The 27,433-nt window shown below is 35.5% G+C and overlaps 2 protein-coding genes across 3 annotated transcripts in view; one reads left to right on the forward strand and one right to left on the reverse strand.

The window, feature by feature from the left end:
- ITGA4 (integrin subunit alpha 4) overlaps window positions 1-11,527 on the forward strand; it is a 36,541-nt gene extending 25,014 nt beyond the window's left edge. Inside the window, exons 18-28 of the mRNA XM_051623077.1 lie at window positions 1,542-1,692; window positions 2,435-2,533; window positions 2,957-3,036; window positions 3,336-3,422; window positions 3,979-4,069; window positions 5,467-5,574; window positions 6,326-6,445; window positions 7,836-7,955; window positions 8,456-8,554; window positions 8,747-8,866; window positions 9,685-11,527. Of these exons, the coding sequence (XP_051479037.1) occupies window positions 1,542-1,692; window positions 2,435-2,533; window positions 2,957-3,036; window positions 3,336-3,422; window positions 3,979-4,069; window positions 5,467-5,574; window positions 6,326-6,445; window positions 7,836-7,955; window positions 8,456-8,554; window positions 8,747-8,866; window positions 9,685-9,777 (1,168 nt within the window). The 3' untranslated portion in view covers window positions 9,778-11,527. The remainder of the gene's footprint in view (window positions 1-1,541; window positions 1,693-2,434; window positions 2,534-2,956; window positions 3,037-3,335; window positions 3,423-3,978; window positions 4,070-5,466; window positions 5,575-6,325; window positions 6,446-7,835; window positions 7,956-8,455; window positions 8,555-8,746; window positions 8,867-9,684) is intronic.
- A 1,627-nt stretch (window positions 11,528-13,154) lies between these two features.
- CERKL (ceramide kinase like) overlaps window positions 13,155-27,433 on the reverse strand; it is a 28,413-nt gene continuing 14,134 nt past the window's right edge. The window contains exons 3-11 of one of the 2 annotated variants that reach the window (XM_051623078.1): window positions 26,096-26,238; window positions 20,486-20,560; window positions 18,964-19,141; window positions 18,620-18,688; window positions 18,263-18,291; window positions 18,070-18,178; window positions 15,938-16,034; window positions 14,578-14,753; window positions 13,155-13,773 (exon numbers count right to left, since the gene is read on the reverse strand). In XM_051623078.1, the coding sequence (XP_051479038.1) occupies window positions 13,692-13,773; window positions 14,578-14,753; window positions 15,938-16,034; window positions 18,070-18,178; window positions 18,263-18,291; window positions 18,620-18,688; window positions 18,964-19,141; window positions 20,486-20,560; window positions 26,096-26,238 (958 nt within the window). In that variant the 3' untranslated portion in view covers window positions 13,155-13,691. Of the gene's footprint in view, window positions 13,774-14,577; window positions 14,754-15,937; window positions 16,035-18,069; window positions 18,179-18,262; window positions 18,292-18,619; window positions 18,689-18,963; window positions 19,142-20,485; window positions 20,561-26,095; window positions 26,239-27,433 lie in introns of those variants that run through there. The other variant, XM_051623079.1, reaches the window with a different exon arrangement.

Raw genomic sequence — 27,433 nt, forward strand, 5'->3', positions numbered from 1 at the left:
AATCCCACCTGTGCCATCCTGAGCACAAGCTTTTTAGTCTTCATAGGCTGCAGAATAAGATGAGGATCTTTCTGCCTCCCTTAGCACGTGGCCTGTAGCATGAGTCTTAAGTCCTTTTCCTCTGCTTAGGCTTGGAGGTTGTTTTATTTGAACTGTCATAAACTTTTCGGAAAGAAAGATTGTGCAGTATTTCTATTTGTGACATGAGCGGTGCAGTTTTGTAAGTACTTCCAAGCTCTAAGCAAGGAAAACAGATGACAGCATACCTGCTCGGCATGAGGTACCAGTAGCAGATTTTCAGTGTAAATAAATGGGCTAAATATATGGATGAAGTGTGAAGTATCACCTTAAATTACGTTGTGCCTCTTGAATCTCAATTAAAAACTAGTTAGCTGTGAAGCGTTAATGTATTTTGTCTAGACAGAATGCATTAATTACCCTTGAACAGCAAAGCAAACACTTTTAGTCTTAAAAGAACAAAATCAAATAGGGGTGTCAATACAACACTTTACTTACTGAGTTTTAAATCTTCATGTATACACTAGCATGTGTTGTTTAAATTGCTTAGATTTTGGCTTCTTGTGTAAATTTCTAGTCTCCATCATGCATTTTTTAATGAAGAATGAAATTTGATTACCAGGGAAGAGCTCTAGTTCAGCTTTGTTGTAGTCCCAGATGTGCACCTGGTGCTTTTGTGTACTTGTGTGTTAAGCTGGGAGGCATCTTTGTGACAGCATCTTGTTAATGAGCTTGGCTTTAATGCATATAAGAGGACTAAACAGTAAGGATATAACTAGTAAAACAACCTAAAATTTAACCTAAACTTAATCAAGCTACTGAAATGTTAACATTGGGGTTTTTTTTTAATTTGCTTTTGCCTTGGAGCCTCTGCTTATGCAGTGCTTTTACCTTCTGTTGCTTTCCAAAGCACCAGCTTCTTTCCCAAAGGTGTTCAGTGACTAATGCTTTGGTTTCAAGCCAGAATATCTGATAAATGTCTATTTCTAGGCAGCCTTTCTACAAGTCTTAATTAAACTTTAATGTCAAGCTGAAGTTTACTTTTAGCCCCCCATAGGGTGTCTGTACTTGTAACATGATTATAGAACATTACATAGATCATAAGACAGGCATGTTCACTTGCCCTTTTTGTGACCTGTTCCATATTAACTAAATCCTATACTTTTGAGTTAAGAGTGAATTTTGAAATAACATCTGCAAATACTGAGCAGTCACACATTGCTATTCTCCTCTGTAAAAGAAAGGACTTATCTTGTAAAAGCCAGAAGCATGACTGGTCTGATAACAGCTTTCTTGCTCTCACATTAATGACCACAGTCCCTAAAAAGTACAATACTAGTGTTGCTCACCATATAACTGGTGTAGTACCTTCAGCTACAGGATTGAGTAAGAACTTTCCTAATGATCTCCAGCTGGGCTTTGGTAGAACCAAATGAAATTAACTAAAAGAGCAGTGGCAGAAAATTTTTGCATACAAGCTGTATATAGAATTACTTTTCACTTATATTATGATATTTTTATAGGCCTCATGATAAGAAAACACATCTCACCGTTGGAAGTGTGAAGACTTTATTGTTGAATGTTTCTTTGCTTAATGTTGGCGATGATGCATATGAAACTGTCCTCCACATTCAGATCCCTAAAGGTCTTTATTTCATCCGACTTTTAGAACTGGTAAGAACAAAAAAAATCTGTCAAACAGTAATCCTTTTTTTTTTTCTTTTTTTTTCTTTTTTTTTTTTCTTTCTCAGCCAGGCATTTTTCATATTATACCAATGGATTGTTGAGTTTCTTTAGATACTGACAATTAACCTACACACACAAAATCTGTCAACAGTCCAGTTGTTAAGGTATTGGACTTCTAGCTACCTAAACCACATGCAATTTAATCCATACAGATGACTTGAGTAATTTCAATAACAGGATGTGACAGCAACAATTAAGATTTAAAAACTGGTTTCTAAATGTATTTCAGGATGTTACTGCTACTTTCTGTTTGAGGATCATTATTTCGGTGATCACAAAGACCTCATTGAATCTGCTGTTTTTCACAGATGCAGAGTCTTATGAAGTCACAGATCTAATTGTTCTCATTTTCTATCTGCTCTCTGTGTAGAATCTCCCTGATACCTTTCAGAGGTTGTATTTAAACTGGAGTGGGTCTGGGTTGGATGCATACACCTCAGCTGCACTGTTAGCCAAGAGAGGATGAAGTAACATGATACAATAATCAATATAAGGATATGTTAAAGTAGTCACGCATAATATGAATGTTCTGGATATTTGCATCAGTGAAATAACAAATACCTAGTTCAGGGAAATAAAAACCACCCAATTCCAGTGTGTGCATGTAATTTGCAACATCTGAAGAAAAGCAGTTGTATTTTCATCAATAATAGTTTTTCCTTTCTTTTAGGAAGAAAAACAAATATATTGTGAAGTATTAGATAAAGAAAATCATGCAGTGAAACTTGAGTGCAGTGTTGGTTATTTATATGTAGATCAAAAATCAAAGGTAAGCTATGTAAGAAGTTCCTAGCTAAATAAATTGAGGATTTTCAGGGGGAAAAAAACCCCCTGTTTTTCAGTATCTCCTTTTTCCCAGCTGATGTCTTTCACGATGTTGGTATATGAAACTCTCTGCTACTTTTAACAGTAGTTGTTTAAATACTGTCTGGAATAATTCACTAAGGGACAACATTATATTATGCATCAATTGATTGTGCTCGGCTTCCTAGACCAGTGAGCTGATTGAGGCTGTGAACAAATGTGTTAGGTCAAGAGAAAAGGAGTAGAAGACACAAAAAGCAATGGTTTTCTTAGTTCTGAATTTTTTTAGAGCAGGAAACTATAAATTAGTTTAATAAAACAATTTTATTTAAACTGTGCTAAAGCCATACTATCACTTGATATAAAGAATATTTTATTTGTTCTGCAGCTGGATTTTAGTTTCCTCTTGGATGCAAGCTCGTTTACCAGAGCAGAAGATGACCTCAACATCATCATTAACGCTACCTGGTAAAGTCTAATACAAATTGCTCCATGAAAAAAAGTATTACTAGCTTTGGAAAACAGAACAGGGGAATGCTGGAACGACTTAGCAAAGCACAATTGCAAGAAGACATATCCATTGCAAATCTGTAGAGAAAGGGAAGTTACAGAAAACCCAGATAAGAGCTATTTAAATAGTTAGCTGGTTTCTGCATGTATAACATGCTTTTTTTAATGCTGAAAGATCTGTTTAATATTATTTTTAGAAATCACGTATAGTATGTGATGATGTATTTGATACGCATTTTTTTCTTGTATTTTTATAGTAAAAATGAAGATGGGAACTTGTTGCTGGATAATATGCTCACTTTAACTATACCTCTAAAATACGAAATTGAGTTAAATACTCATGGGTAAGTCAGCTATTGCTACACCTGCACTTCCATAGAACTGTTGTCTTGTTACTGTTCTAAATTCCCAGAACTTTTAAGCAAAAGAAGTGTTACATAGCTGAAACATCTTGGGAATGAGATGGCACAGCTATCTTGGGGTCTCACCCTACACTTCTAAGATCTCGTTTCCACTACAGTGAGATGAGACAAGTTGAATCTGTAGTGCTTCAAACTTGTCTCTTAACAGACTAATATTTTTTAAGAACTGGAATATTTTTAATAGAAAGAGGTATTTAATAGGAGTACAGCAGATCCTTAGATTCCTTGCTTAACATGGGCCATATTATGGGTTTCTTGTGTGGCGTTGACAGAGCATAGTTTTAGGTAGTTTTCTGATTCATCTTCCTCTGTAAGAGGAAAGAGTACAAAGCTAGAAGACTTCTACTCAGTGCTCCAGACTTAAATGCAAATGTGGCTATTTTCTTAGAACCAATCTTACTGGATATAGCATGGAGCAGAGAGTTGTACTAATGATATATAGCAATTCTATTCATTAACAACTTCTAAACTCTTGTAGATTTGTATCACCAGCTTCGTTTGTTTATGGAACAAATGAGAGAGAGTCACCAGTTACATGTATGAAGGAGAATATCAACTTCACTTTCCATGTAAGTGTTTTTCTTTGTAAACTCCATTATCCTTGTTTCGAAGGTTAATGCTTAGATTTCCAGTGTATCTCCTAACAGTCTTCACAGTCAATAAGGGAACTTCTTAAGAGTACAAGGGCATAATGAGCAACTTCCATGTATTAGTGATGAGGTGTGGCTGTTAATCCCTCTTTGAATACTTTATTTTGGTCTGCACTTTCCACTGAGTGGTCTGAGAAAAAATACTTAGCACAAGCAGGATTGAAAGTGGCAGAGCAGTTCTGACTTGCCACCCAGAGATATGAATACAGGCTGGGGAAGACATGCTAGAGAGCAGCCCTGTGGAAAAAGATCTGGCAGCACTAGTGGATCAAAAGCTGGGCATGAGCCACCAATGTTCAGTTGCAGCCCAGAAAGCCAACCACATGCTGGGCTGCATCAAGAGAAGTGTGGCCAGCAGATTGAGAGAGGTGATTCTGCCCCTCTATTCTGCCGTGGAGTACTGCATCCAGCTTTGGAGCTCCCAGCACAAAAAGGACATGGACCTGCTGGAGCATGTCCAGAGGAGGGCAACGAAAATGATCAGAGGGCTGGAGCACCTCTCTTATGAGAACATGCTGAGGAAGTTGGGGTTGTTCAGTCTGAAGAGAAGACTCTGGGGGGACCTTTAGCAACCTTCCAATACCAGAAAGGAGCCTATAGGAAGGCTTGTTCACAAGGGCATGTAATGAAAGGACAAGGGGTAATGGTTTTAAGCTAGAAAAGGGTAGATTTAGGTTGGACATTAGGAAAATGTCCTTTAATATGAGGGTGGTGGATCACTGGAGCAGGTTGCCTAGAGAGGTGGTGGAGGCCCGATCCCTGGAGACATTCAAGGCCAGGCTTGATGGGGCTCTGAGCAATCTGTTCTAGTGTGAGATGTCCCCGCTTATTGTAGGGGGGTTGGAGTAGATAACCTTTAGAGGTCCCTTCCAACCTGAGACATTCTATGATTCTTCCATTAGGAAACACTTTAAATGTAATTATCTTACAGTAAGCAAAAGGAACTAGAAGCTCCTTATAAGAGGATCTATAGGTATCTGATTTGTCTTCAGTGGATTAAAAGCAGGAATTAGACATTAATCTCTCCTGGTTCCTTTTGCACACTCCTGGAAGGCAGTCTGTATGACATCAGGATAGTCATCACAGATTAGGACTTCTTACTCATGGGGTTCAGGGAAGTGACGGGTTCAGTAAACCTGCAGAATGAATGAAGCAAAAGAATACAACTCCTAGCAGAATCCACCTTTGTGACAGTGTAACAATACAGGTGCTACTCCATTCTGTGAAGTTTTATGTATTTATACTTTATATATTTTGTTACTTGAGTAGCTACCATGAATTAAAGTTTTTAAGTGTTTAACATTCTTCCCCACTAGGTTATCAGTGCAGGACCAAGCATGGCTCCAAATACAAACTTAGAGATAACAATACCTAATGCTTTTCCACCCAATGACTTCAAATTATTCAACGTGTTGGATATCAAGGTAAGCACAGGTTACTTAATATAAGTTTATTAGCTATACAAATTACATGAAAGACAGAAGCAGAGCATAAGAGAACTAGGTACTGTGTGTTCAATTTCTGTCAGTTCCTCTCAAACATACCTAGTATCTTAGGTCCTTATTAGAGTCCCATTGAATTCAGTGAATCCACCTCTGCAGAGCTTGATCCTTTCCATGCATCTGTATGTGTGTTTGTCAATTATTTCTTGCTATTAAGTAGCAGATTACAATGTATTAAAACAAACCAAAGACTTCCTGCATTGGATAACTCTTTAAAGACTAATCCATCAGTCTTAATAATTTCATATCAAGTAGAACAGTCATTGTTATTCTATTATGCAAAACATATAGTATAGTCTTTTCTTTGAAGAACATGAATATTCATAAGAATCAGCTAAAATAGGGTGCAGGAGATTCCTTGTGTCTAAAGATGTCTAACTCTGCCTACAGTAGTTGACTCAAATGAGCACAACACCCTCAGGCCCCTTTCCGGTTTAATCACATCTCCTTCCTACAGTGTTCTGTGTAACTCCATGTACACAGAAGCTTACAAGTTTCTTAGCTGTGGTGAAGTAGAGTGAACAAGAATAGGATGATCTTCAGCCCCATGTGTTTTAGAATTCTGAAAAAAGAACAGACGTTCCTTTTGAGCTTCTTGCCTTTCGGGAATCTGGATTCTGACTATTGTTAGATGTTCAAATTCTAACAGTGATGATCTTATTTTTACTTCCAGACAACAGCTGGACAGTGCTTCTATAATCAATACCCTAGAAACTGTAGTGCAGAAGGAAAAAATGAAAATATATTAAAGGATGTTGTCACTTTCTTTTCAAAGCCTGCTAGGAGACTAATGGTAAGGTCTGCGTTGGGCGTCGGTGGGAAATAAATGACTGCATGAATGAGCCTTAAGGCAGTGGTGCATCTTATATAATGATGTCACCAGAGCAGTCCGCCAAGAATTTGTGGAGGGACCTGTGATATGTTCAATGTAGTTATAAGTGACTTTAGAGAGAGTGAACTGAGGTGAGAAAGTTTATTAATGACGTGTCACCAACATCAGTGTGGGTGATGGTCGCCTACAAAGAGCTGCTGGAGGTTTATATAATCAAAGGAGTGGGCAAATAGAACGGCAGAAGAAATTTAGTAACAAATTGAAATAACACCTGTGGGAAACACAGTGATAATTTTAATTACATGAAGTATGCAGATCAAATATTTTAATTGTCTTTTTCACATTAAAAAATGCTATCAAATGTAAGTAAAAGGAGCCAGGTTGGAAAAAAAAAAATGAAACACAACAAAAGTAGTACTTATGGTAGAACTTCTTACTGAAGTGTACTATGGATGCTAAAAATAAGAGTTCCAACTGAGACTGTACAAGTTAATGGGACTGGAAGTCATTTAGAATTACAAAATATATGGAAATAATTTTTGGCTTGGCAAGTTCTTAAGAATATTTTGGAAAATACTGTACGTGCGTGGCCTGTTGGAGCCTTCTCCATGTGCTCACGGGCCCTGCTGGGGATGAGCTACTTGCTGGGGATCAGCTACTTGACTGCATAGTCCAAACCAGAATGCTATTCTGGTATTACATTTTTGAAGGTTTGTTCTCCTAGAACTCTCTGTGTCCTGCAACTTGTGTTTGATAAAGTACAGTGGTTTTTACACTTTGATCTTAATAGAAGTTAGACTTTTTTAATAAGTTAATTTAGGACTTTAAGTAAGCATGCTCCAAGGTACACCAGCAAATGATTGAGAGACAGCCTGCACTAGAACAGCTAATCAGAATTTAGGCATTGTGGTCTTAGTCAAAGAATATAATCATGTACAGGCTTGCTTTTTTGTCTTCTCCAAAGCTGAGTAAAATGGTGCATGACTGTCAGTGTACATGTGTAAAGATCAATCCCATTATACTGTTTATACTGCATATTGTATTGTCATTTATAATTCTTGATAGAAAAGCTAATGTGAAATAATAGTGTAAAATAAACCACATATATCCAAATTATGACAATTGTTATTTTTCAGTCAAAAAAATTGGGGTTTTTAAGCAAAATGTCCTGTTTTCTTCTATAACAACTAGGTTGGTCCCTTGTACTGTTCTTTAGCAACTATGGATTGACAGTGATAGATGACAACCTAAAGAACAAACATGGATCTTTGTTTTATCAGTTCCTGAGTGTCTTTAATACCAAGATGATAAGGTTGATAAACTCAAGTTTAAATCTCTCTCCCTTTTACAGTACTGTATGAAAAATGACAGCCTTTGCTTACAAATACATTGCAAGCTTGGAAATATGGAAAGTGGAAAAGAAGCAACCATTCAGTTGCATCTGGAGGCTACTCCTTCACTTTTAGAAATGGTAACACATTGATTTTTCATACTTGAGGGGAATATTTCAAGGCATATTGGCAGTATTCTCTGTTTCGAAATTCTATGTATTAATATATTTTTGCAAATACTGATTACATCCACATATTTTAGGTGTTACCTATTTTGTGTTTTTAATACTAAGTCTCAAGGTGATAAATGAAAACTACTGAATAATATGTATTTTAGATTATCATTGGTTTATAGTATGTATTGCTTTGCCTATTCTGGCTGGGTTATGTAAGATTGGGATTTAATTTCAACTCATAATTGTACTTTTCTAAGAAAAGCAGCATGAATGTGGACTTAAGTAAAATCCAACTGGGCTTCACTCCAGCTTCTGGTACTAATTTGTTTTGTGATCAGAACAAGGCAGCATTGTGCGTGTGAGATTGTTTCTGTGAGCAGCTGTGTTACCAGTTTTGCTGGGTAGGAATTAATGTGTTGAAGTTGTTTAAAGATAGGATTATTTTACTTTGTGTTTTAAATCAGGATGATGCATCAGCATTGAAGCTTGAAGTAAGAGCAACAGCCTCACTTGAAAATAATGCAAAAGTTATTGAACTCTATAAGGACAAGCAAGTTGCATATGTAAGTATTCTCTTATTTGTGATAAGGTTGTTTAAGAATAAAAACCAACAGCAATTGAAATTGTGGAATGCTATACACAGGCAATGAATGTAGTGGTAATTACTTAAGAATGTAATTAATTTTCCTAGTTTGTTTTAGTATCTTGTAGGAAAAAATAATCAGTCAGCACTAAATTTATTTTCTGTTTTTCAGGTCTATTTGGAAGGAGTGCACCACCAAAAGCCAAAATACCGTGTTACGGTGCTAATTATTGGAATAGGCTTAATAGTTGGTGTTACCTTGTTTTTGCTTCTTTCCTTTATATTATGGAAGGTAGGTCTGCAACTTTTCTCAGTTGTTCTCAAGTCAGGAATTCACACTGTTGGTGGATCTTTGGATTTGTTAATGCAGGTTAAAGGATAAATAATATTTTATGATCTGTACTTTCTAAAAAAACATGATCCTTTATGTAACTTGTGGTTTTTCAAACTACTCCATTTTCATTTTATCTTCTGCATATTCTACACCTATTATTCAACACTGCAAGCCCCTTCTCATGTTTCATAGATGGCATCTTATGTTTGCAAATTATTTATATAATTTAGCAGTATCAAATGGATCATCTTTATGGGATGGTGCTTCACATTTAATATCATTTGACATGTGATGATTAGTAGTCTACAACATAGATTCATGCTAAAAAAATCCTGTGCATAAAGAAAAAAGCAATCTACAAAGGAAACAGCTTCTCTGACAAGTGATTAATAGACTGTTAATAACTTCTTTATCCACATGCACACTTTCTCCCTGCTTTTTTTTTTCCAGGGAAGTGTAGAAAATACATTAATTTAACAGAAAAGTTTTATTACCATTTCACATAGAAAAAGAAATTAATACTGGATTCTGTGGACTGTTATTACTACAAGCCCACATGTCCTTACACCTTGCAGAAGAGTATCAGCCTCCCAAAAAGTAAAAGGAAACTCACTTTTTTGATTGATGAGTAACGCTAGATTACATGGTATGACAAAGCAATGGGAAATACCATTGTTCCTAAGCAATATATATATATGCATTTTATTTTAGTTCATCTTTTATGGTTTAGATTTTATAACAGATGTGCTAACAGATTACAAAATTATGTATTTCAGATTGGCTTTTTCAAAAGGCAATACAAACCAATCCCTCAAGACAAGAACAGAAGAGACAGCTGGAGTTTTACAAGTGGAAACAAAGATGAGTAAGATGGCATATAAACATTTGATTTTAAAATTAAGAATTTCAAATTCAGGTTAATTCACAGGAGAAACACCAGTGACAAGAAAAATGGTCTTGAGCCCACTCACTCTTACAAAGTACACTTTATTTTCTTGAACAGTATGGAGAACTACACCTTAGAGTACTGCTGTTCTTCTAATATGACAATTGTAAAACAGTTTGTTTTGAAGTCTCATGGTAATATTTGAAATGCCACATATGTATATCTCTAGTTTCAGTCAGACAAAAGAACACTAAAGATAAAGAGAAGAATTACTTACCAGAAAGAAGAATTTGTAGCAAGTAACAACATTTGGCCAATCCTGGAAAATAAGATCTCAAACATATTAGCATGAGTTATTCTATTCATTTTCAAGTTTCAGTAATCTTTGATTAGACATTCAAGAACAACTCCTCCCTCATCTTGCTTTGGCTGTTTTACAAGGGTCAATGAGCTTAAACCAGTAGCAGGGCTGTAAGCAGAGCACATGGATGGAGAAAGCAGCTACAGAAGCTCTCAGACTTCTGAAGGAAACGGCATAAGCTTTGGCTTCCCAGGCACAGCCAACACGCTGCAGAGACTTAGACACTCCCAGGCAAGCCAGAACCACAAAGGTCCAAGGTGGATTCAGAGCAGGGAATTGTGTTGGATAGGCTGGAGATGCAGCACAGAATCCTTTCAGTTGTAGAGTAACATGCTGGAGATCCTAATTTGTAGCCATCTTTAACATGGTACTTGCAAGTGTGACGGAATTGGTTGTTTCATCTTTTCCTCAGCTGTTGGTGCCATGATGTTTTGGATTTCTCCAATGAAATAATTATCTGTGGTTGTTGTGGGGTTTTTTTAAGCAAGTATTTATTTTTATTTATTTGAATATTTTTCTATTAGCATAGTAGTATTTAGTACTGGCATTCTTCCAGGACCTGAAAAACAAAAGACTTCACAAGGACAAAACAGAGAAACACATACCAAACTGACTCCAAATGCTAACCTTACTGGGCCAAATTTTATCTTTCCATCTGCCACCTTTAATAATGAAGTCCTTTGGAGAGCTAGCTTGGGTTCTTGTGAAGTTATCTACTAAATACCATCCAAGCAGTCATCCTCAGAAGCCACTCAGCAAAAAGACAAATGACTGAATAGAAACATGGTTCAAACCACTGCTCTGCTACTACAGGAACTTTCTTCAGCTAGCTAAGTTTGCACTGCCACCTAGCTTTGGTGAAATAGTACAAGCCAGGGGAAAAAACCATTGCTTTGCTCCCCAGAACAACTGGAGAATGTACAGCTTCTTCAATAACTGCATTTATTGCAACCGAAGTATGCAATACAGCCTTTCTTGCCGTGCCTTTGGTGTCTTTCTGAACTGCAAGGAGAAATGAACAGGATGTGTATGTACTCTTGGAAGCTGCACCATACAGGAATTTGCCTGAGACTCGAAACTGCTACTGAGTGCCTTCAACAAGCACTTTTGCTAACGGAGTGTTTGGTGACATAAAAGCCACATTGTCTACAGATTCTAAAGGTATTTGGGACCATTTTTTAATTTCCTTTCACTTCATATGATGCCAAAGATGTGGATCACTCTAAATTTTCTCTCTAAAAATCTTCTGTAATGCAAGGACAAATGAATGTGCATATACATATATCTTTTATTTTTTTTAAATCAGGTATTTGAAGAATGAAATATTTTGTTGCAAGTCATGAAAATATACACAAAATGCTAATCTTCCAAATGGCTTCAGTGAATTTTTTTTTTTTGCACTTTAACCAAAATATCTTTGAACAGAAATTAGGTTGATATTATAGCATATTGTGAAAAATACACCTCAAATACTGGAAGAAGCATTAAAATAGTTTTTAGTACAAACAATGCAAATAAGTGAAACTAAAGCATTTTATTTATCTTTTAAATAATTTACATAAGGCAGTACAGGTGGTAAGATTGCCTTGAAAATTGTATACTTCCAATTCAGATTTTCTTATTAACATGTGTTGGCTGCCTGTTCTTAGAATATAATGCAAAATTCAATTAGCTTTTATAAACCAGGTTGACAAAATATAAATGTACAATGTCCTCATAGTGGCAAGATTAAAAAGCATTACCTAACTTCATTGTGTTTAAAAGAACCCCAACAAGCACATGAATGCTGTTTCTTCTGCAAGTTTAATTATTTTTTAGTTATGTAATAAAAGCAGATAAATCTACTTAAATGTAGCTGGAATCTCTTTCTTAGACAACTTTAGAAGGCTTTAGTTTGAATTGTCTTAATTTGAAAATATTTTATGTGATACAGTATCAATTACAGTAGCTTAACTGGCAGCTACTCACCATGACTCAGACAGTGTGTATGAACTGAAGTGAGAGGTTTCCACTGGACATTTCCCCCATAAAGACTCAGGTGCAGAGAGGTTGTCATCGCCATCCCTGGAGGTCTTAAGACCGGACTGGATGAAGTCTTGAGTGACCAGATCTGATCTCAGCTGGAACAGCTCTGAGCAGGCTGGCGAGAGCCCCACCAGGATCCCATCCAGCCCAAAGGATGCTGCAGCTCTGATCCTACTCTGCAGCCACTAACTCCAGCGCAAAGAGCAGAATGAGCTGTAAGTGTCCTATAATAATTAATTGCCTATGAAGCCCTCATCTGATTGTCTGTGAATTTGGCCTTTAGTACTGGCCAGGTTTGCAGAAACTGCATGAGATTTCCAACAAGAGCTTGTTCTTAGGAGGGTCATAATCATCCACAGTACTTTAGGTGCAGTTTACTTCTCACAGGTAAACATTTTTCGCAAGTAGTATTTTAAAGCAAATAAAATACAGTGGCTATAAATCCCATGTAAAGGCTTAGAGCCTTGATTTTAACAAAATCTTAAATGACTGGGTTTCACATTATATTCAACTGCTTACTGAAGAAAGAACTGAAAGCAACTCATTCTCACCAAGTAATGCAGCTTTCATACCATTATTTGTCAGCTGCCATCTGAACAATTCATAGATAAGTGACCAGGAAAACACTCATTATCCCCATGGTCCTTTAAGATGGACAAATGTGCCAGTCTGCTACTTTCCACCATATCAAAGAAAGCAATTTCCCAGAAAGAAAATGGTCTTAATATGCTGTCATCTCAAATACGTAATAAATATTAAATAAGTTGCAAAAAACCCACACTATATTTATGCTCTATAAAGAAGTTAGAAAAAATTAAGTCAACTTTAAGTTATTTATAACAACTTTATTCTCAGCAACAAAAACTATGCTGAATTTAATTTTAGTTCTAGGATAGATAAAATATTTTAAAATATTTTTGTACAAAGAGTAGTCTTTAAAATACATTTCAAGAAAGAAAAGCCTTACAAGACATCAGCATATTCTTTTATATTACTATTTGACTAGGAACAATTTGAAAGCAAATACATTAAGGCAATATTAAAAATTATAACTAGAAATTGAAGTACTTGATTAAATAATAAATCGATATTTTGCCACCATTCTTCAGCATGAAGTGGTACCATACCTCCATTCACCAGCTCTTTTTGTACTGAGTAACTTGATAACATGGATAGCAGCAGCAGAATTGTAATGAGATATATTCTAGCTTTTGCAATAAATAGAAGTAATTTTAAAGAAAAAATATTTTCCATTCTGATGGACACTTCTCAACCCCTATATTTATGAGAGACCAATATAATCAGTTTTCATTTTTTTCTTGTTAAGTTTAGCAGTTTCTTTACAGTTAAATACAATCTGATAAAAATCTAAAACCAGAAATAATACAGTTGTCTCAGTTAGGCTTCTGCTACAATACCTGAATTCAGTGAGTGAAAGACTGGGGCCCTGGAAAACTGTGCATAAAAGTAAGAAAAGGATCCTGTCATACAGAACTTGCAGTGTGTCCTTTCTATATGCAACTGCATGTTGCTTGGGAACTCTCCAGGTCATCAGTGTTCACTCCATAGAGATTAATAAGTTGAGGATGCACCCTGTGAAATGAGGAAATCAGACTTTATAAATTTCATTATCTTTAGCCATGAATGCATCACTTTTGGGGGGCAGGAGGAGAACAAATACCTATGAACTGCTATATGGAATAAAATCGGGTGAATTACATTTTGACAATTAAATCATTAAATTGACTATTAAACCATCTTTACAAGTATCTATAATATATCCTAGAAAAATGATCTGCCTTTTATGTTATGGACCAGAGCTCTGTGCCTTCAACTAATCCTGTCTGTGTTGCCAAAGAACAATCCACCACTCATTTAATTCCACCAATAATCCTTCTATTTCCCTGTGTATTCAAAGTCTCTTTCTTAGACCCTAGATACACAGACTGTTCTCAAGCAGCACCAGGTTTCCCACAGTTGAATGACTACATGTTTCTATTAACCTTACATACACTGCTTTCCAAGCAGGAATCCTTATTCCAAAAGGAGCTCCTCCCAGGGACTCACAGACCCTTATGTACATCTGTTCTCCTTTAAGAAACAGAAAAGTATAGGAACAGGCAGAAAGAAGAGAGCAAGTGGAGCTGGAAGCTGATCAAGCACCAGAAAGTCTATGTGGATTGTAACAAACCTTTCCAAGATGGGCACAAGGCAACAGGGCAGAGACCGGAGACAGGGCAAAAGGGCCAGACTGTGCAGTGTACAACAGTACTATTCTTACAGTATTTACAACAGCCAATGTTGGGTGTAATCTCTGTTCTATACAGATATAATACATATAAGATTGCAGTGCTATCTTACAGGTATAAAGCCCATAAATATAATACTGAACCTTACCGAACATGAACTTCTGATGCTTCTTCCATTAAGTCTCCATCTATATTCCAAGGGTAATTTCCTTCTGCAGTAGCAGCATTCAAAGATGTGTTTTCTTTGTCATCAAGCCCACTTTTAGCCCTTGGCTGTACTTTTACTTCTTGAATGGTGTAGGTCTCAATGAAGGGAAAATTGAACTAAACCAAACACAGATATGCATTAAATGAAGATGAAAGATAAAGGTGGTAGCTTAGCAACAAACTGGATTACTTTAAATAAAAAAGCTTGCTTTATTTGTTTGTCTTAAGTAAATGGGAACACTTAAATCAAGCTTTGACCACTTAAGGCATTATACATTCCAACTTGTATATAGATTACCGTGCTATTTTTATCCTACATAGTGCCTCAGAAAAACACAGTAGTTTTCTATTTGCACTCCCATATCAGACTCATTCAGTTTGCACACACCAAAACAGCACATGCTTTCAGAATATGTGAAAGTCCAATCAGATTCTTTCCTGTGCTCTGTTCATCATTACCAGTGTTCCTGTCCTAAACAAACCTAATTAAGACTTCTAGTAAATGGTCATTTTAAGTTTAAAGGAGGATCCACATCTCCTTGTCTAAGTACAAAAGCAGAGAGAAAAGCAAAGCCAAAAGCGTATCTGGAAAGCATGAACTGTTCCCTAAATGCAGCTGTTGGTGCTGTAATTTGGAATTGTCATCCGTCTCTCCCCCAAACTCTCTGACTGTGGATGAATTCAAACCGAAACCTTCTTGTAAGTGATTTCACCTAATCCCAAAATACATTTCAGCAAGTACCAGTGTGCTTAGGCTAGGTATTTAGGACAGCACAAAGGCACTGTGTTTGGATGCTTCATTTTTCTCTTCAAAGACAGAATAATGACCACAATTTTGAAATGCAGTTCTGCATACATTCAAAACTAGATGGTATGCATACCTGCTAAAAGTCAACGATTACAATCCACTGCTACCAGCATAGCATGCAGTGATCTGCTGAACTTACAGTCTTCACTTACTTCTTACAAATAATTGCATGATACCCCCAGTCTGTGTTCTTGATCTCTGTACTGCACAAAATTTAAACACCACATACATTTCCTTTATTGTGGCAAAAGGGCTTTACACCCATGAAACTATAGTACAACACAACTACAATCAAACCAGAACAGATGGGCTGAAATAGGCTAATCGGTATTAGTCTAGTGACTTAAAAAAAACAAAGGAAAAAAAAAAAAAAGGATAAATGGGGGCTAATGTATTCTGACAGGAAGCTAAGTCTCCTTATGAGGATGCTAACATTAACTCTTGCAGCATGTCTACCTTCACGATTAACTGTTCTTTTTGTAATCACCAGTACCTGATTTTTTACACTGGCATATCTTTTCAGGTGTTTTATAAACTCTGTTCGAGAAGTATTTTGTACAACAATTAGAGCCATGCTTCCATTATTCAACCTGAAAAACAGACAAATTCAGTTCCCCCCCAGAAAATCATTAATTTGCAAGTTTTAACAGGCCCTTCAAAAGTCTAAATTTTAAATAAAAGCTACTAAGACTCAAGTAATAGAACAGTTTCAATGTGTTCTTAGTCTTTCTGCAAAAAAAGACCAAAAACCAAAGACCAAACCCACCTTTTATTGATCAATATAAACTACACAATTGAGGTGATTTACCATTTATGTATTTCTAACATAAAATGTAGTAACAGTTCTCCCCTTAATAGTACTCAATATCCATAATTCATTGAACATAACAATGTAATTTTAAAAAATGCTTTTCTAGTAACAGATCATATTTAAACGTAGGGTTCACAAATTCAGCTTTACACTTTTCAGTCCAGCAAAGTATAATGATTACTACATGTGAGCAAGACAGAATTTGTGGTTAAATTAGACAGTTAAAGGTATCATGGCATGTTTCTGCAAATTTTGACTAGTGTAACTTGAGTTACAGGCAGCAGTCAAAGCTTTCATTCCCCTTCAAATGTCTTCACATGGCAAAAGCCTCTTGGGGAAAACAGGACAGAGCAAAGAAACCCAGCTGAGTTTAGCTGATGCTTCCATAATGGGCCTTGAGTCTGTAACAATTTGTGCAGCATTTGTGTGTCCTGTATTGAAAAGCCTTATACTTAAGACACTATTCCCAATGAGAAACAAAGCACTTGTCTGATGAGTCTACCCTTCCTACCCTGCTAGTTAACTGCACTCCTAAGATAATTTTTTAAAAAGGGAAGAAGAAGAAAAAAAAAAAAAAAAAAAAAAGGATGTACATATATGAAAGCATAGGGGGATCTACTGAGCAACTACCCTGGGGGAGAAACAGGCTCATTCAAACCTGCAATAATTGCATGAAGTTGTCATAAAATTCCCTGTCACTGAGAAACAGGTGCCAGAACAGATGGAAAGAGAAAGCAAAGCTAAAAAAAGAACAATTTCTTCAATTCTTGTCAGAATTTTTCTACTGATTGGTATATAACACACTAAATGCTGAACTGACTACATTCTTAAGAGCAGACAGAAACAGGGCACTATCTTGAGGTATATGTGGCTTAGTAGGACCCCTGTAGCAAAGAAAACTTCTCAATATGACTTTCATCAACATTTGTTTCTACATTGTTTTCAAGAAGCCAAATTCTACCAGATCAGTCAGTAACTGTAGAAAAATACCAAACCAATTCTAAGGCACCTTCATTTTCACCTAATAATTGAAACAAACGAGACTCATTCCATAAACTTCCCTGAGTGTTAGAGTTTTTTATAAACACACACACACACATATATATAGATGAGTTTCTGCAGTTTTTTGAGGAAGCATGCTGTATTTCATGTACAACTACAGAGTTTGTACTTCCTGTTCTGCTTAATAGTCAACTGGTTACATCAAGAACAAATATTTATTGACTGGTAACTGTTTTGGTCACCAGAAAACATACTCTCCACAATGTGCTATAGGCAAAATGAGTTAATGTCAACAACTAGATTACATACTCATTTGTTTCCCAAAAGCCTACATGTAGAAGTTGCATTTGCCAAGTTGAAGGGGAAAAAATAAAAAATAAAATAAGTGTGAATTTCACTTCCTCATAGCAGGATAAATATTCATACTTCATTTTTTGGCCGTAAAACAGAAGATGAGGGGCACCCTTATATTTGAAAACTAAAATAAAATCCAAGAATGAAGTTCCTACATATAGCCAAATCCTATGACAGATGACTGCTCAATGACTACTACTTAAGTCAGACTTGCCAACTAATTTAATCACAGCAATTATCCACTCATTATTCTAGTTAGACTGCTTGACCTTATTTGCCTGATCCAAAAACTGATTACAATTTCTGGGATTACTGAGTCTGCTGCAGTTCATGTTCCCTCCCCCATTCCAGAGGGTCTAGACTACCTAAACACAGGCTCATATTCTGAGAAAAGCCAAGGTCTTAAGGTAAGATGTCAGAATTTATAGACATGACTAATTCTCTAAACCCCTACTGACCTCGTATTAGGTGCCAAGCCTCTTGGTGCCATTGAACACAGACAAGGGATTGCCATAATGCTCACATTCAGGAAGTGGCCCTGAATTTTCTGCCATTGATCCTTGCTACCTAAATATAACAGAGTAATTCCACATTACTGCAGTTTAACCAGCCACAGCTCACTTCTAAATAATCATAAAAGCAAAAACTCACCCTTTTTTCTAATTTTCTCTTTCTTCTTTCTAAAAGGGTGGAAACATGTTGGTAAAATAATTTAAATTAATTTTAGCACATTTAAACAATGAAAAAAAAAAGTAAGATTTCTATGGAAGAAAGGATTAATGGAACTGAACAAGCCAGTAATACTGAGTGGAAGATTGCTTTGTAACAAATCCTCTAGAAGCTGTAGGGAATGTTTTACAAAGTACAGGTTTGTGGTTGTGAATATCTTTTTTTAAGGAGATTGTTTTACCTGATGATCAAATCAGAAAATAATTAAGAATTTGTACAGTTTTATCTTCACAGACACATTTTTGTAGCTTTGGAATTTTTTTACTCTGTTTTACTTACCTGTCATTCTCATGAGAGTCTTCCTGTGGAATCTGTAGAGGTAGAAATGACAATTCACATTCCTCTGGCCTAGAAGAGACATTTACAATCATGTAAATCAATATTCTAACTGCTAGACAGACTTCTATCCAAGTTAAGATGATTTTAAGGAGATGCTGAACATATAAAATTTATCTCCTCTTTAAATTCTAAGAGGGATGTACATCATCTTTGAGTTTAATCTGTCTGCAATTAAGAACCCAAGATAGCTAAACTACTGTTGACTATGTTTTTACCACGTTAATTACTGCATTTTCCTCAGAAAAATGAAAAATAGTAGAAAATTATAACAGTTCATGACATACTTCAGATCTGCCAGTGTTTTGATAAAAGCAAAATCCTTCCGCTGGTTGGAGGGCATCCAACGGTGCTTTTCAGCCAAGGCCAGAGTCCTGGCACCAAAGCCAAACATAGCTGAGAACCCAAACCGCAAAAGCTTGCTTGGAGTACTGAAACTGCAGACATCTACTGGTTGAATATGTCCTACAATTTCAAAGATAAAGTTCAGAAATTACAAGCAACATCTTTATTTCACATGGAAAACAATTTACCATTTCTTTTTCACCTAAGTTAGCTGCATGGAAAAACTCCAGACTCTTCTTACTGTAGGAAGTCCAGTTTCACTAATGGAAACCAGAATCAATCAAGATATAATTAAAGACTCTGTAAAAGTAGTTATTTCTGAGATCAATGCTCAGATGCTTCAAAATGTTCAAAAAGTTACGGCAAAAATTCAGCTACTTTATCAGGCTGCGAAGGGTCTTACTCTTAAAAAAAAAAAATCAAATTTTCAACAATCTGTATCAAAGAAAATGTAACATTGCTAGATAAATATTTGCAGCCGTTTCACCAAATGTTTGTAATGACTGAACATTGTACTGGAAGAGATATGGGAGCTCTTAGATGTAGGTTTTACATGGATTTCTGTTTCAATTTCAGAATTTAGACAACCAATTCCATTCAAGATTGTGTATATAGTTTTTTTCTGTAATAGAAATTGGGTAGTTTCCATTAGATTGAGTGTCTCTGATTAAAAAAGACAGTTTTAGATTTTGTCAGTAAAGGCTTCTGTACTGCAATCTAAGAAATAAAGCTAAGGCTTGTCCACCACTGACTTAAGGTGCAGAAAATAAATAATGAAGTTGGCCCTTACCCATTATTCTCTTTATTTGGGGGGGGGGGAAAAAAAGGCATCCTAAAGAAAAATTACTTTGAGATTAGTATTAACACTGCTTAACTAAGTATTTGCTATTTCCTAAGACCTCAAAATTTGCAACTGTAAAGTAGCCTTTCCTTTAGCATAATTACATTTTCACATTCAAAAGCCTACTTATTGTGTAGACCAAATGGTAAGGGATACAATTTTTTCTCCTAATAAAGCTTTCTTATGGAAACTGTTGGTGTTTAAAAGAAATGCACATAGAACTAAAAAGATGAATGATCCTTTTTCAGAAATATTTTCCCGAAAATTCCAGTGCTAACCACTCCCTTGAGCTTCACACAATCAAATCTGGAAAAGGTTACTTTTTGCAATGGAAAAACATCAGTAATAGGGCATGAAGGCAGAAACTAGACATTATTGCATGGCAGAATTCTGTTCCCAGAAGATGAGGTCCACAACCTTTGCTGCTACTACATTCAAAGAATCACAACCTCCTTCCCAGTACATCATAAATGTAGGATAGAACCATTTGGGTTTACAAGTCTTACAACACAGCTTACAATGATAGAGCATATTGGTATACCTTTATTAAACCACTGCTTATGGCAAACTTTTAAATGCTGTTTCATTATTTAAAATCTGATAATATATGTAAAAATATTTACCCATTACAATGTGCAACGTTGCAGTCACTGCATGCTTAATACCATAGAGAGTGTGGGCCAAAATATTAGAGGTACCTGTAAAAGCAAACAATATATTGTAAAAATAAAAGAGATACATAATAGCAAGAAAATTACATGCAACATTGTTGAAATGAAGAAACTGACACAATTACTGCTTTTTCAATAAAAATAAAAATAAAAACAAGCCTCCCCACAATTTACTTTGTCTTGGTAAGAGCAGACATGCTGAATAGTATAAATTAAAACTTCCAGATGTCTATAAAATCCTCTCTGCAAATTCATTGGTAAGTGCCATAAAAAGCAATGGAGGAAAAAAAAAAAGCTTTACAAAAATTACTTTTAAAAAAATTTAAAATCTCCCTAATAATCACTTCTTCTATACCTAAACACTGTACTGAGAAATTGTACTAGAAGGCAGATTATCTAATAAGACATATTCAGCAAATATTTTTAAGTTGAAAACAGCCAGTGTAAAACTGTACATCTCCCAGTCAAAATCTCTACTAGATCTAACCTAATCTGCTGTGCTTCTTGCAGGCTACATTTTAAATAAGAGGTAATAGTGAATAGTATTATTTACTGCATTCCAGCTTTACATATGAGAACAAATTAATGACCGAAAGAGAGAAATTGTTGACTTGCATTCAGTGCATTAAAATTGACCCATCTACCTTGTCTTTGTCATTGCCTGGAAGTTGGCCGACCAGCTGTACTGCCAGCTATTGGATAGAAGAGTTTAATTTATTTTTAAACAAGAGAAGTAGTAAATCAGCTGGTAAATTCTGGTAAATTCTGCTTTAATGAACAGGACATAAAATGCTGTTATCAGCTAACTTTCAAGTATCAATTTATTTTAAAAATCCTGAACGAGGAATGGTTGCCTCTTTCCTGAATGGGTACAGTTTAAACATAATTTCAAGTTGATTTTTCTCATTTATCATGTGTCTGATGTTTCTTATCCAAAATGCAGGGCCACGGGATTCACTTCTGTAAAAATAAAGATTCAGTGTCTGCTACCAAGCAGGCAGAACATTGACCATCTTCATTAAGGGATGAATAATTCCACTGCAGATTAGTTAAAATAACAAAAATTACAAAAGAACAATTTAGAACCTAATATTCCATAAAGGAATTAGTTCAGTTAAGACTTTCAAATAATTTTCTTGTTGCTTGAATTATTTAATATGTTACAGCAGCAATTCTGGATGCCAAATTTGCCTTGAGTTTTATGGAAGTATTTAAACTTGTTCAAAAGTGAGGGAGAGAAGAGAGGAACAGGAAAAATGATCACATTTTAAACAAGAGATGCTCAATATTTAAATAAGAACTTTGAAAATATCATGTACCAGACTGAAAAATTATGTTCATCCCAAAACTCAGCAATCTTTGCCGTCACATTAGTGGTAGAAAAACTGACTAAATTTAGAATGGCTGAGGTACATAGTTAAAAAGATCTTACAACATCTTTTCATTCTTATTCGGGAGTATATGCTTTGATTCTTTTCAATACTTTTCTGAATAAGAATACATAAAATAACTGGTTATTGTATCTCAGCATCTCACAGAGACTTGTTATGTCCTCAGAGCAACTTAGTTAAAGTAATTCAAAATACTCAGAACTTCACGGATACCTTCATAACACCAGAGAGGGAACTCTGTGTAAGGCTCTCCAAGTTCCTACCATGTGATGGAAATAAGTGAGGTACATCTATTAAAAATAACAGATACAAAAGTCTGAAGATAACATCTCCAGAGGTACATGGAAGAAATCAGATTATGTAAAATTTATTCTTTGAACAATTAAAAAAAATAATTTCATTCACATATTTCTCATAATTTTGCAGGTGACTGAACTATTCACTTCCTCCTTCTTTTCCTAAGAAATGCAGTTTAAATAAATCCAGAAAATGGGGATTATTAAGTACTTTGAAAGAAAATTAACCTGACAAGCTCAAAAGCTAAATGCAAGTCTCTGCTTTTTTCTGTAGAAGACTCTCTAGATACACTAACAGAAAGTGCAGTTTATTAAGAATATTACACTTTCAATAATTCATATCCCATAACATATATCCAACAACTCAACTAAAAGGAATTTGAACTTCTGTACAATATGCATAAAAAAAGGCAAGAATGTAGCTTTAGATACTATTTACTAAGCAAATTACTGAGGTTTTAAATTTGGTGAACATAAATCTCTATAACAAATATACAGGGACAAAAAAAAATAGGTTTGACCTAAAAAGCAATTCTTCACAGAATATTACAAGTATAGGCCCAACACCATTTCATGTTTGAATGACTCATGATATTTAACCTCTAGGTTCAACTAATTCTTCTTAGCCAGTTAAGCTAGCTAAAGAAGTATCTCAAAAATGCAAAAATATTTTCTCCAATAATTTTTTTCCAACTCCCATAAACTTTTATAGGAACCTGTCCAAGAGAAGGGAAATCACACACACACACAGAGCAGATTATTGTAAGTCATGGAAATGGTGTTTATTTCCTCTAAATTGACAACAGGGAAGTTGTTATTCTGAAAAAAATATTTTTCTTTGTCATTGAAGATCAAGATAATAAGAGTACAAGGCAGAAGATACTTCTCATGACCAGGTTTGGTATGTCTTAAAACCAGGATTCCTCAATGTAAGAGTAATTGATCAATACAGACGGCAGCAAGGTAAGAGCAGACCACAGCAGAAGTCAATACCGTTCTTCACACTGACTTTAATGAGAGTTAAATCTCATTCTTACTAAACAGGATAGGCACAAGTAATTGCATCCTCTTAAATCTGTGGAGCTCATTAACTTTTGCAGAAGTAAACAAGGAAGCAAAACAGCACCGCTTCATGGCTCCTGCAAAAATAAAGCAAGTTCTGCCTGGGTTCAGAAACATAAGTAATGCACCCACCCTTCCACAAGTTGGAGATCTAGAACATACACAGTTTTGCAGTAGCAAGTACCACCACCTTCTCTAAATAAACTCTTCAGACATACCTAACAGCATTTTGATCTCAGTAACAACTGAATAATATGTTTCATTACCTAGGTCCTTTACCAGCAGGATGCCACAAACACACACACAAAAAAAAGCTTAGAAACAGAGCCAAAACAATGACAGTTATCACACAAAAATTATTAGAATATAAGCTTTGTTGATTCAAGTGGTGATTCAATGCCATTATTCATCTTCCCAAGTAATCTAAAGCTTGTTCTCCCCTATGTATGCTCAGAATATTATTTACCAATAACAAGATGTTTCCCTTAAACACTATCATATAACCTCAGAGACTGATAACCTTCTTTGATACTCATATATGGGCATCAGTCACCATTTTAGCTCTCACTCTAACTATTCAATTTATTGCAAGATGTTTCATCAATGCATCTCTCACCCACATTTTTTTAAAACAGAAACAAAGAAGATTTTGTTATTAAAAAATATAATTGTGTTCAAAATATTAACCCATTTTCATGATATTACAAACAGCTTCCTACAACCTCCTTCCTATGTAATGAGCAAAAGCATCACAGTAAGGACAAAGTATCTGCAGGTCATGTAAAGCAAGACTGATGAAGGTACCAAACAGACTCTGTAGAGAAAAAAATGTCCTTGGAAGTGCAAGCACTTCTGCAGTACAATTAACTTAATTAACCAGACAACATGAATATTCATAAGGCTGTTAATGTCTCCCCCATCCAAACAGATAAATGTGATGTAATGACTTCCTAGTCAAGCATAGCTAAAATTCTGATGAAAACTGCATAAACATTTTGGTTCTTTGCATGCAATATCACAGATATTGACAGTCCCTCAGTAATATTTTCTGAATTAACTGGAAATAAAGAATTTATTTAAATGAACCAAAAGGTTCCCAGTCATCAGATATAGATTGTCTCTTGTTCTGTAACAACTGGATAGCTTTTTTAATGTCCTTTCAGTTCTCCCTCCCCTTTCTCCCATTCTCCCTCCCTACAGTTTCTTAGCAGTAGTTCCCATAGCAACAAACACTCTTGCTAATGGCCAGCAATACAACTGCAGGCTTCCCCACATCTCATCCATTTAATTTGGACCAGAATAAGGCAGCTCAGGAGAGTATTTTACTAAAAACATACTCCCCTCTGGACCTCTCTCTTCAGGCAGTAAACTGTTTCAATAGCTGACACTTCCTATCAAGTTGGCTGAAACTTCAAAACGCTGTCTAATAATAATTCGGTGCAATGGATTTCTGGGGGGAAAAATTATTTGACCACTGAGCTCCATCTTCCTCATGTACACAAGTATCATACTTATCTGTTCCCCAACCAACTACTTTTTGGCATATCAATAATATGGAAATAAAATAAACTATAGATTATCTTTAAGAACCTATTAAGGAGTTTCTCGCATTATAAATTGTCCTCATCTTCTTTTAACAAACTCGAAGGCATTCTGTGTAACAAGCCATACAGCAATCTTCTGGGTTTATAAATCCTTTTTGATCATGACATATTTGTCTCTAACTGAAGAGAGTGAGCACTAACAATGAGGCACAGTGACCCAAGCACACCCAAACATCATGGAGTCAAGAGCTGGAGAGATTCCATCACAACACCACCAAGATATTGACAGCAATTGAACTGACAAGCAACGGACCAACTACCGTACTAAAATTCATTTGCTGCATGTCTTCAAGATACATACTTTCAAGGCTTTTTTTAACTTGAAGTTAGTGTAATCATGCATTTTTACGAGCAACTAGCTGCTGTCTTAATGTTGCTTTTAGAAGTGCAAAACAAGTCAGAGAGCACTTAAAACCTGCTCACTCAGTTCAGAGGGGCTTGCTCTTTTTTTGTAGAAAACTGAAAACAACTATTTGCTGTTCACTTGGCTCCAGGAATTCTTCCTTACTAGTTATAGACTGAGAAGGACAAATAAAAAAATTGGGAGAAAAGACACACACACACACACCCCAGAACAAACAAACGAAAAACACATCACAAGATCCAAGTACAAGTTAATAAAGGAGCAAGAGGGTTTTTCAAGAGAGATGCATACAAGTTTAGGTCTGTAGAAGTAAAGGAGCATGAACACAGTTTTGCGTGCACATTTGATATTTTTAATATCATCCACAAAATGTATTCCTGGACATAATTTAAAAATAGACCCTAAGCATGAATCCAACTGAGAATCCTGCCAAGAAAACTGGAGAGAAGCGAAACAGTATGAAGGATATTCTGAAGGATATGAAGGATATATGAAGGAAATTCTAGAAAACAAAGTTTTCATTTGGTATTGTTTTTGGCAGCAAATAATGGCAAATCTTGATGTTTGCATGGATTGGCTGAATATTGCATTAGTTTTCTTCTTCCCAAGTTTCTTCCTTTAGGCAAAGAGCTCATCTGTGCCATTACTATAAATTATCATAATTATTTAAAATCTAGTCATTTGTAATCAATCCAAATCACTAATTTAGGACATTTATTCAATAGGTCTCTTAAGTAACTAAAGCTTTAGCACCAAGGATTGCCTTTTGTAGCCAAACTGTAAAATATACCAGAGGGACTTAAAACAGATGACTTAGAAAATAGAATAGTACCTCTTAGTCTCACCTGCTGGTATTACTCCAAGGGGAACCGGTGCTCTGACAGGTGATAGTACATAGTCTGTGTCTTTTCCAGCATCTATCTGGGCTTTAAGCAGTAGACCATGAGCAACTTCACTGACAGATCCATCTCCACCAACACAAACTACCCTATTACAAAACAAAATTGCCAAACAGTCCAAAATAAGCTCTTCCAAAGCTGAGCAAACAAATGGAAGGTATTTATCACACACCCTATATAAATAATATTTCAAATAGCTAAAAAACATTCTTACTTTAAGAAAATTGAAGCCACAGCTTCAGTGAACATTAACTAACAAGATCAGTGAACATTAACTAACAAGATAAAACATGCTTATTTCTGATTTCTTCTGAGTAGAACTGAGTATGTTTAACAACTTACAAAGTATTTCTTAACTTATCACACATCATGCACATGAACTCATCAGAGTTAAGAACATCCTCAAGTGCCTCATTGGAAAAGTTCTTTAATTCTTCCAGTGCTAACTCACACAAGCTTTTTAATTCCAATGCTTTTTAATTGCCCGTATAGTAACAACTCACCAAATATTACAATAAAATTAAAATACTTGAAAACAGCTAATTCCACACTCTATGCAGACAGTTGAGGGATTTAGCAAGGTATAAAACCCTAGTGCCAGCAATCCTTTGCATGGAGGTACTTAATCACTGTTTCTGGATCATGTAATTAAACTCCCACCTGCTGTGGCTACAGAGAAGGATGTATTAGTCTGTAAAAGCTCTGTCACAGCAAACACTCTTTTTTGTTTGGTTGGTTTTGCAATGTATTTGAAAGTTAAATATTTTTAAGGTAAACACATTTTTATGATAAAAATAGTAAAAGTACACTCGAAGCATTTACAACACAAATGTCAAATTTACTTCAGGAGGCACTTAAAATATCTTATCCATGTATTTATGTGGAAGCAGTTGTGAAACTGTCCAATAATTCAATCAGATAAAACTGGTAAGATCTTTAAAGATGTTTAAATGTTACCTCTGGTCCTTAATTTTTTTCTTAAGTTCCTATTATTATTTCCTAGCTATTTTTTAATTTACACATTTTTAGGAGTGTTTCCTCTGGTTAGCTAAATACATCCCACATTTGAAATAAAAACATACAGCAAAATTTTGGAGCACATTTTCCTCCTGCTTATCATCATAATCAGGAGTCATCTCCTGCCTTTTGTCTCATTTTTGGTTTAGAGTGGATTATTCCTAAGCTTAGAAGTTTCTGCCACAGCAGCAAAACCAGTTAATCTTTGTAGTCTGATAAACTGTACACCTGGAAGGACTTATGTAGATTGTCTTCCAGCTATTAAAA

The sequence above is a fragment of the Apus apus genome, chromosome 6, assembly GCF_020740795.1.
Source record: "Apus apus isolate bApuApu2 chromosome 6, bApuApu2.pri.cur, whole genome shotgun sequence".
Taxonomy (NCBI): Eukaryota; Metazoa; Chordata; class Aves; order Apodiformes; family Apodidae; genus Apus; species Apus apus.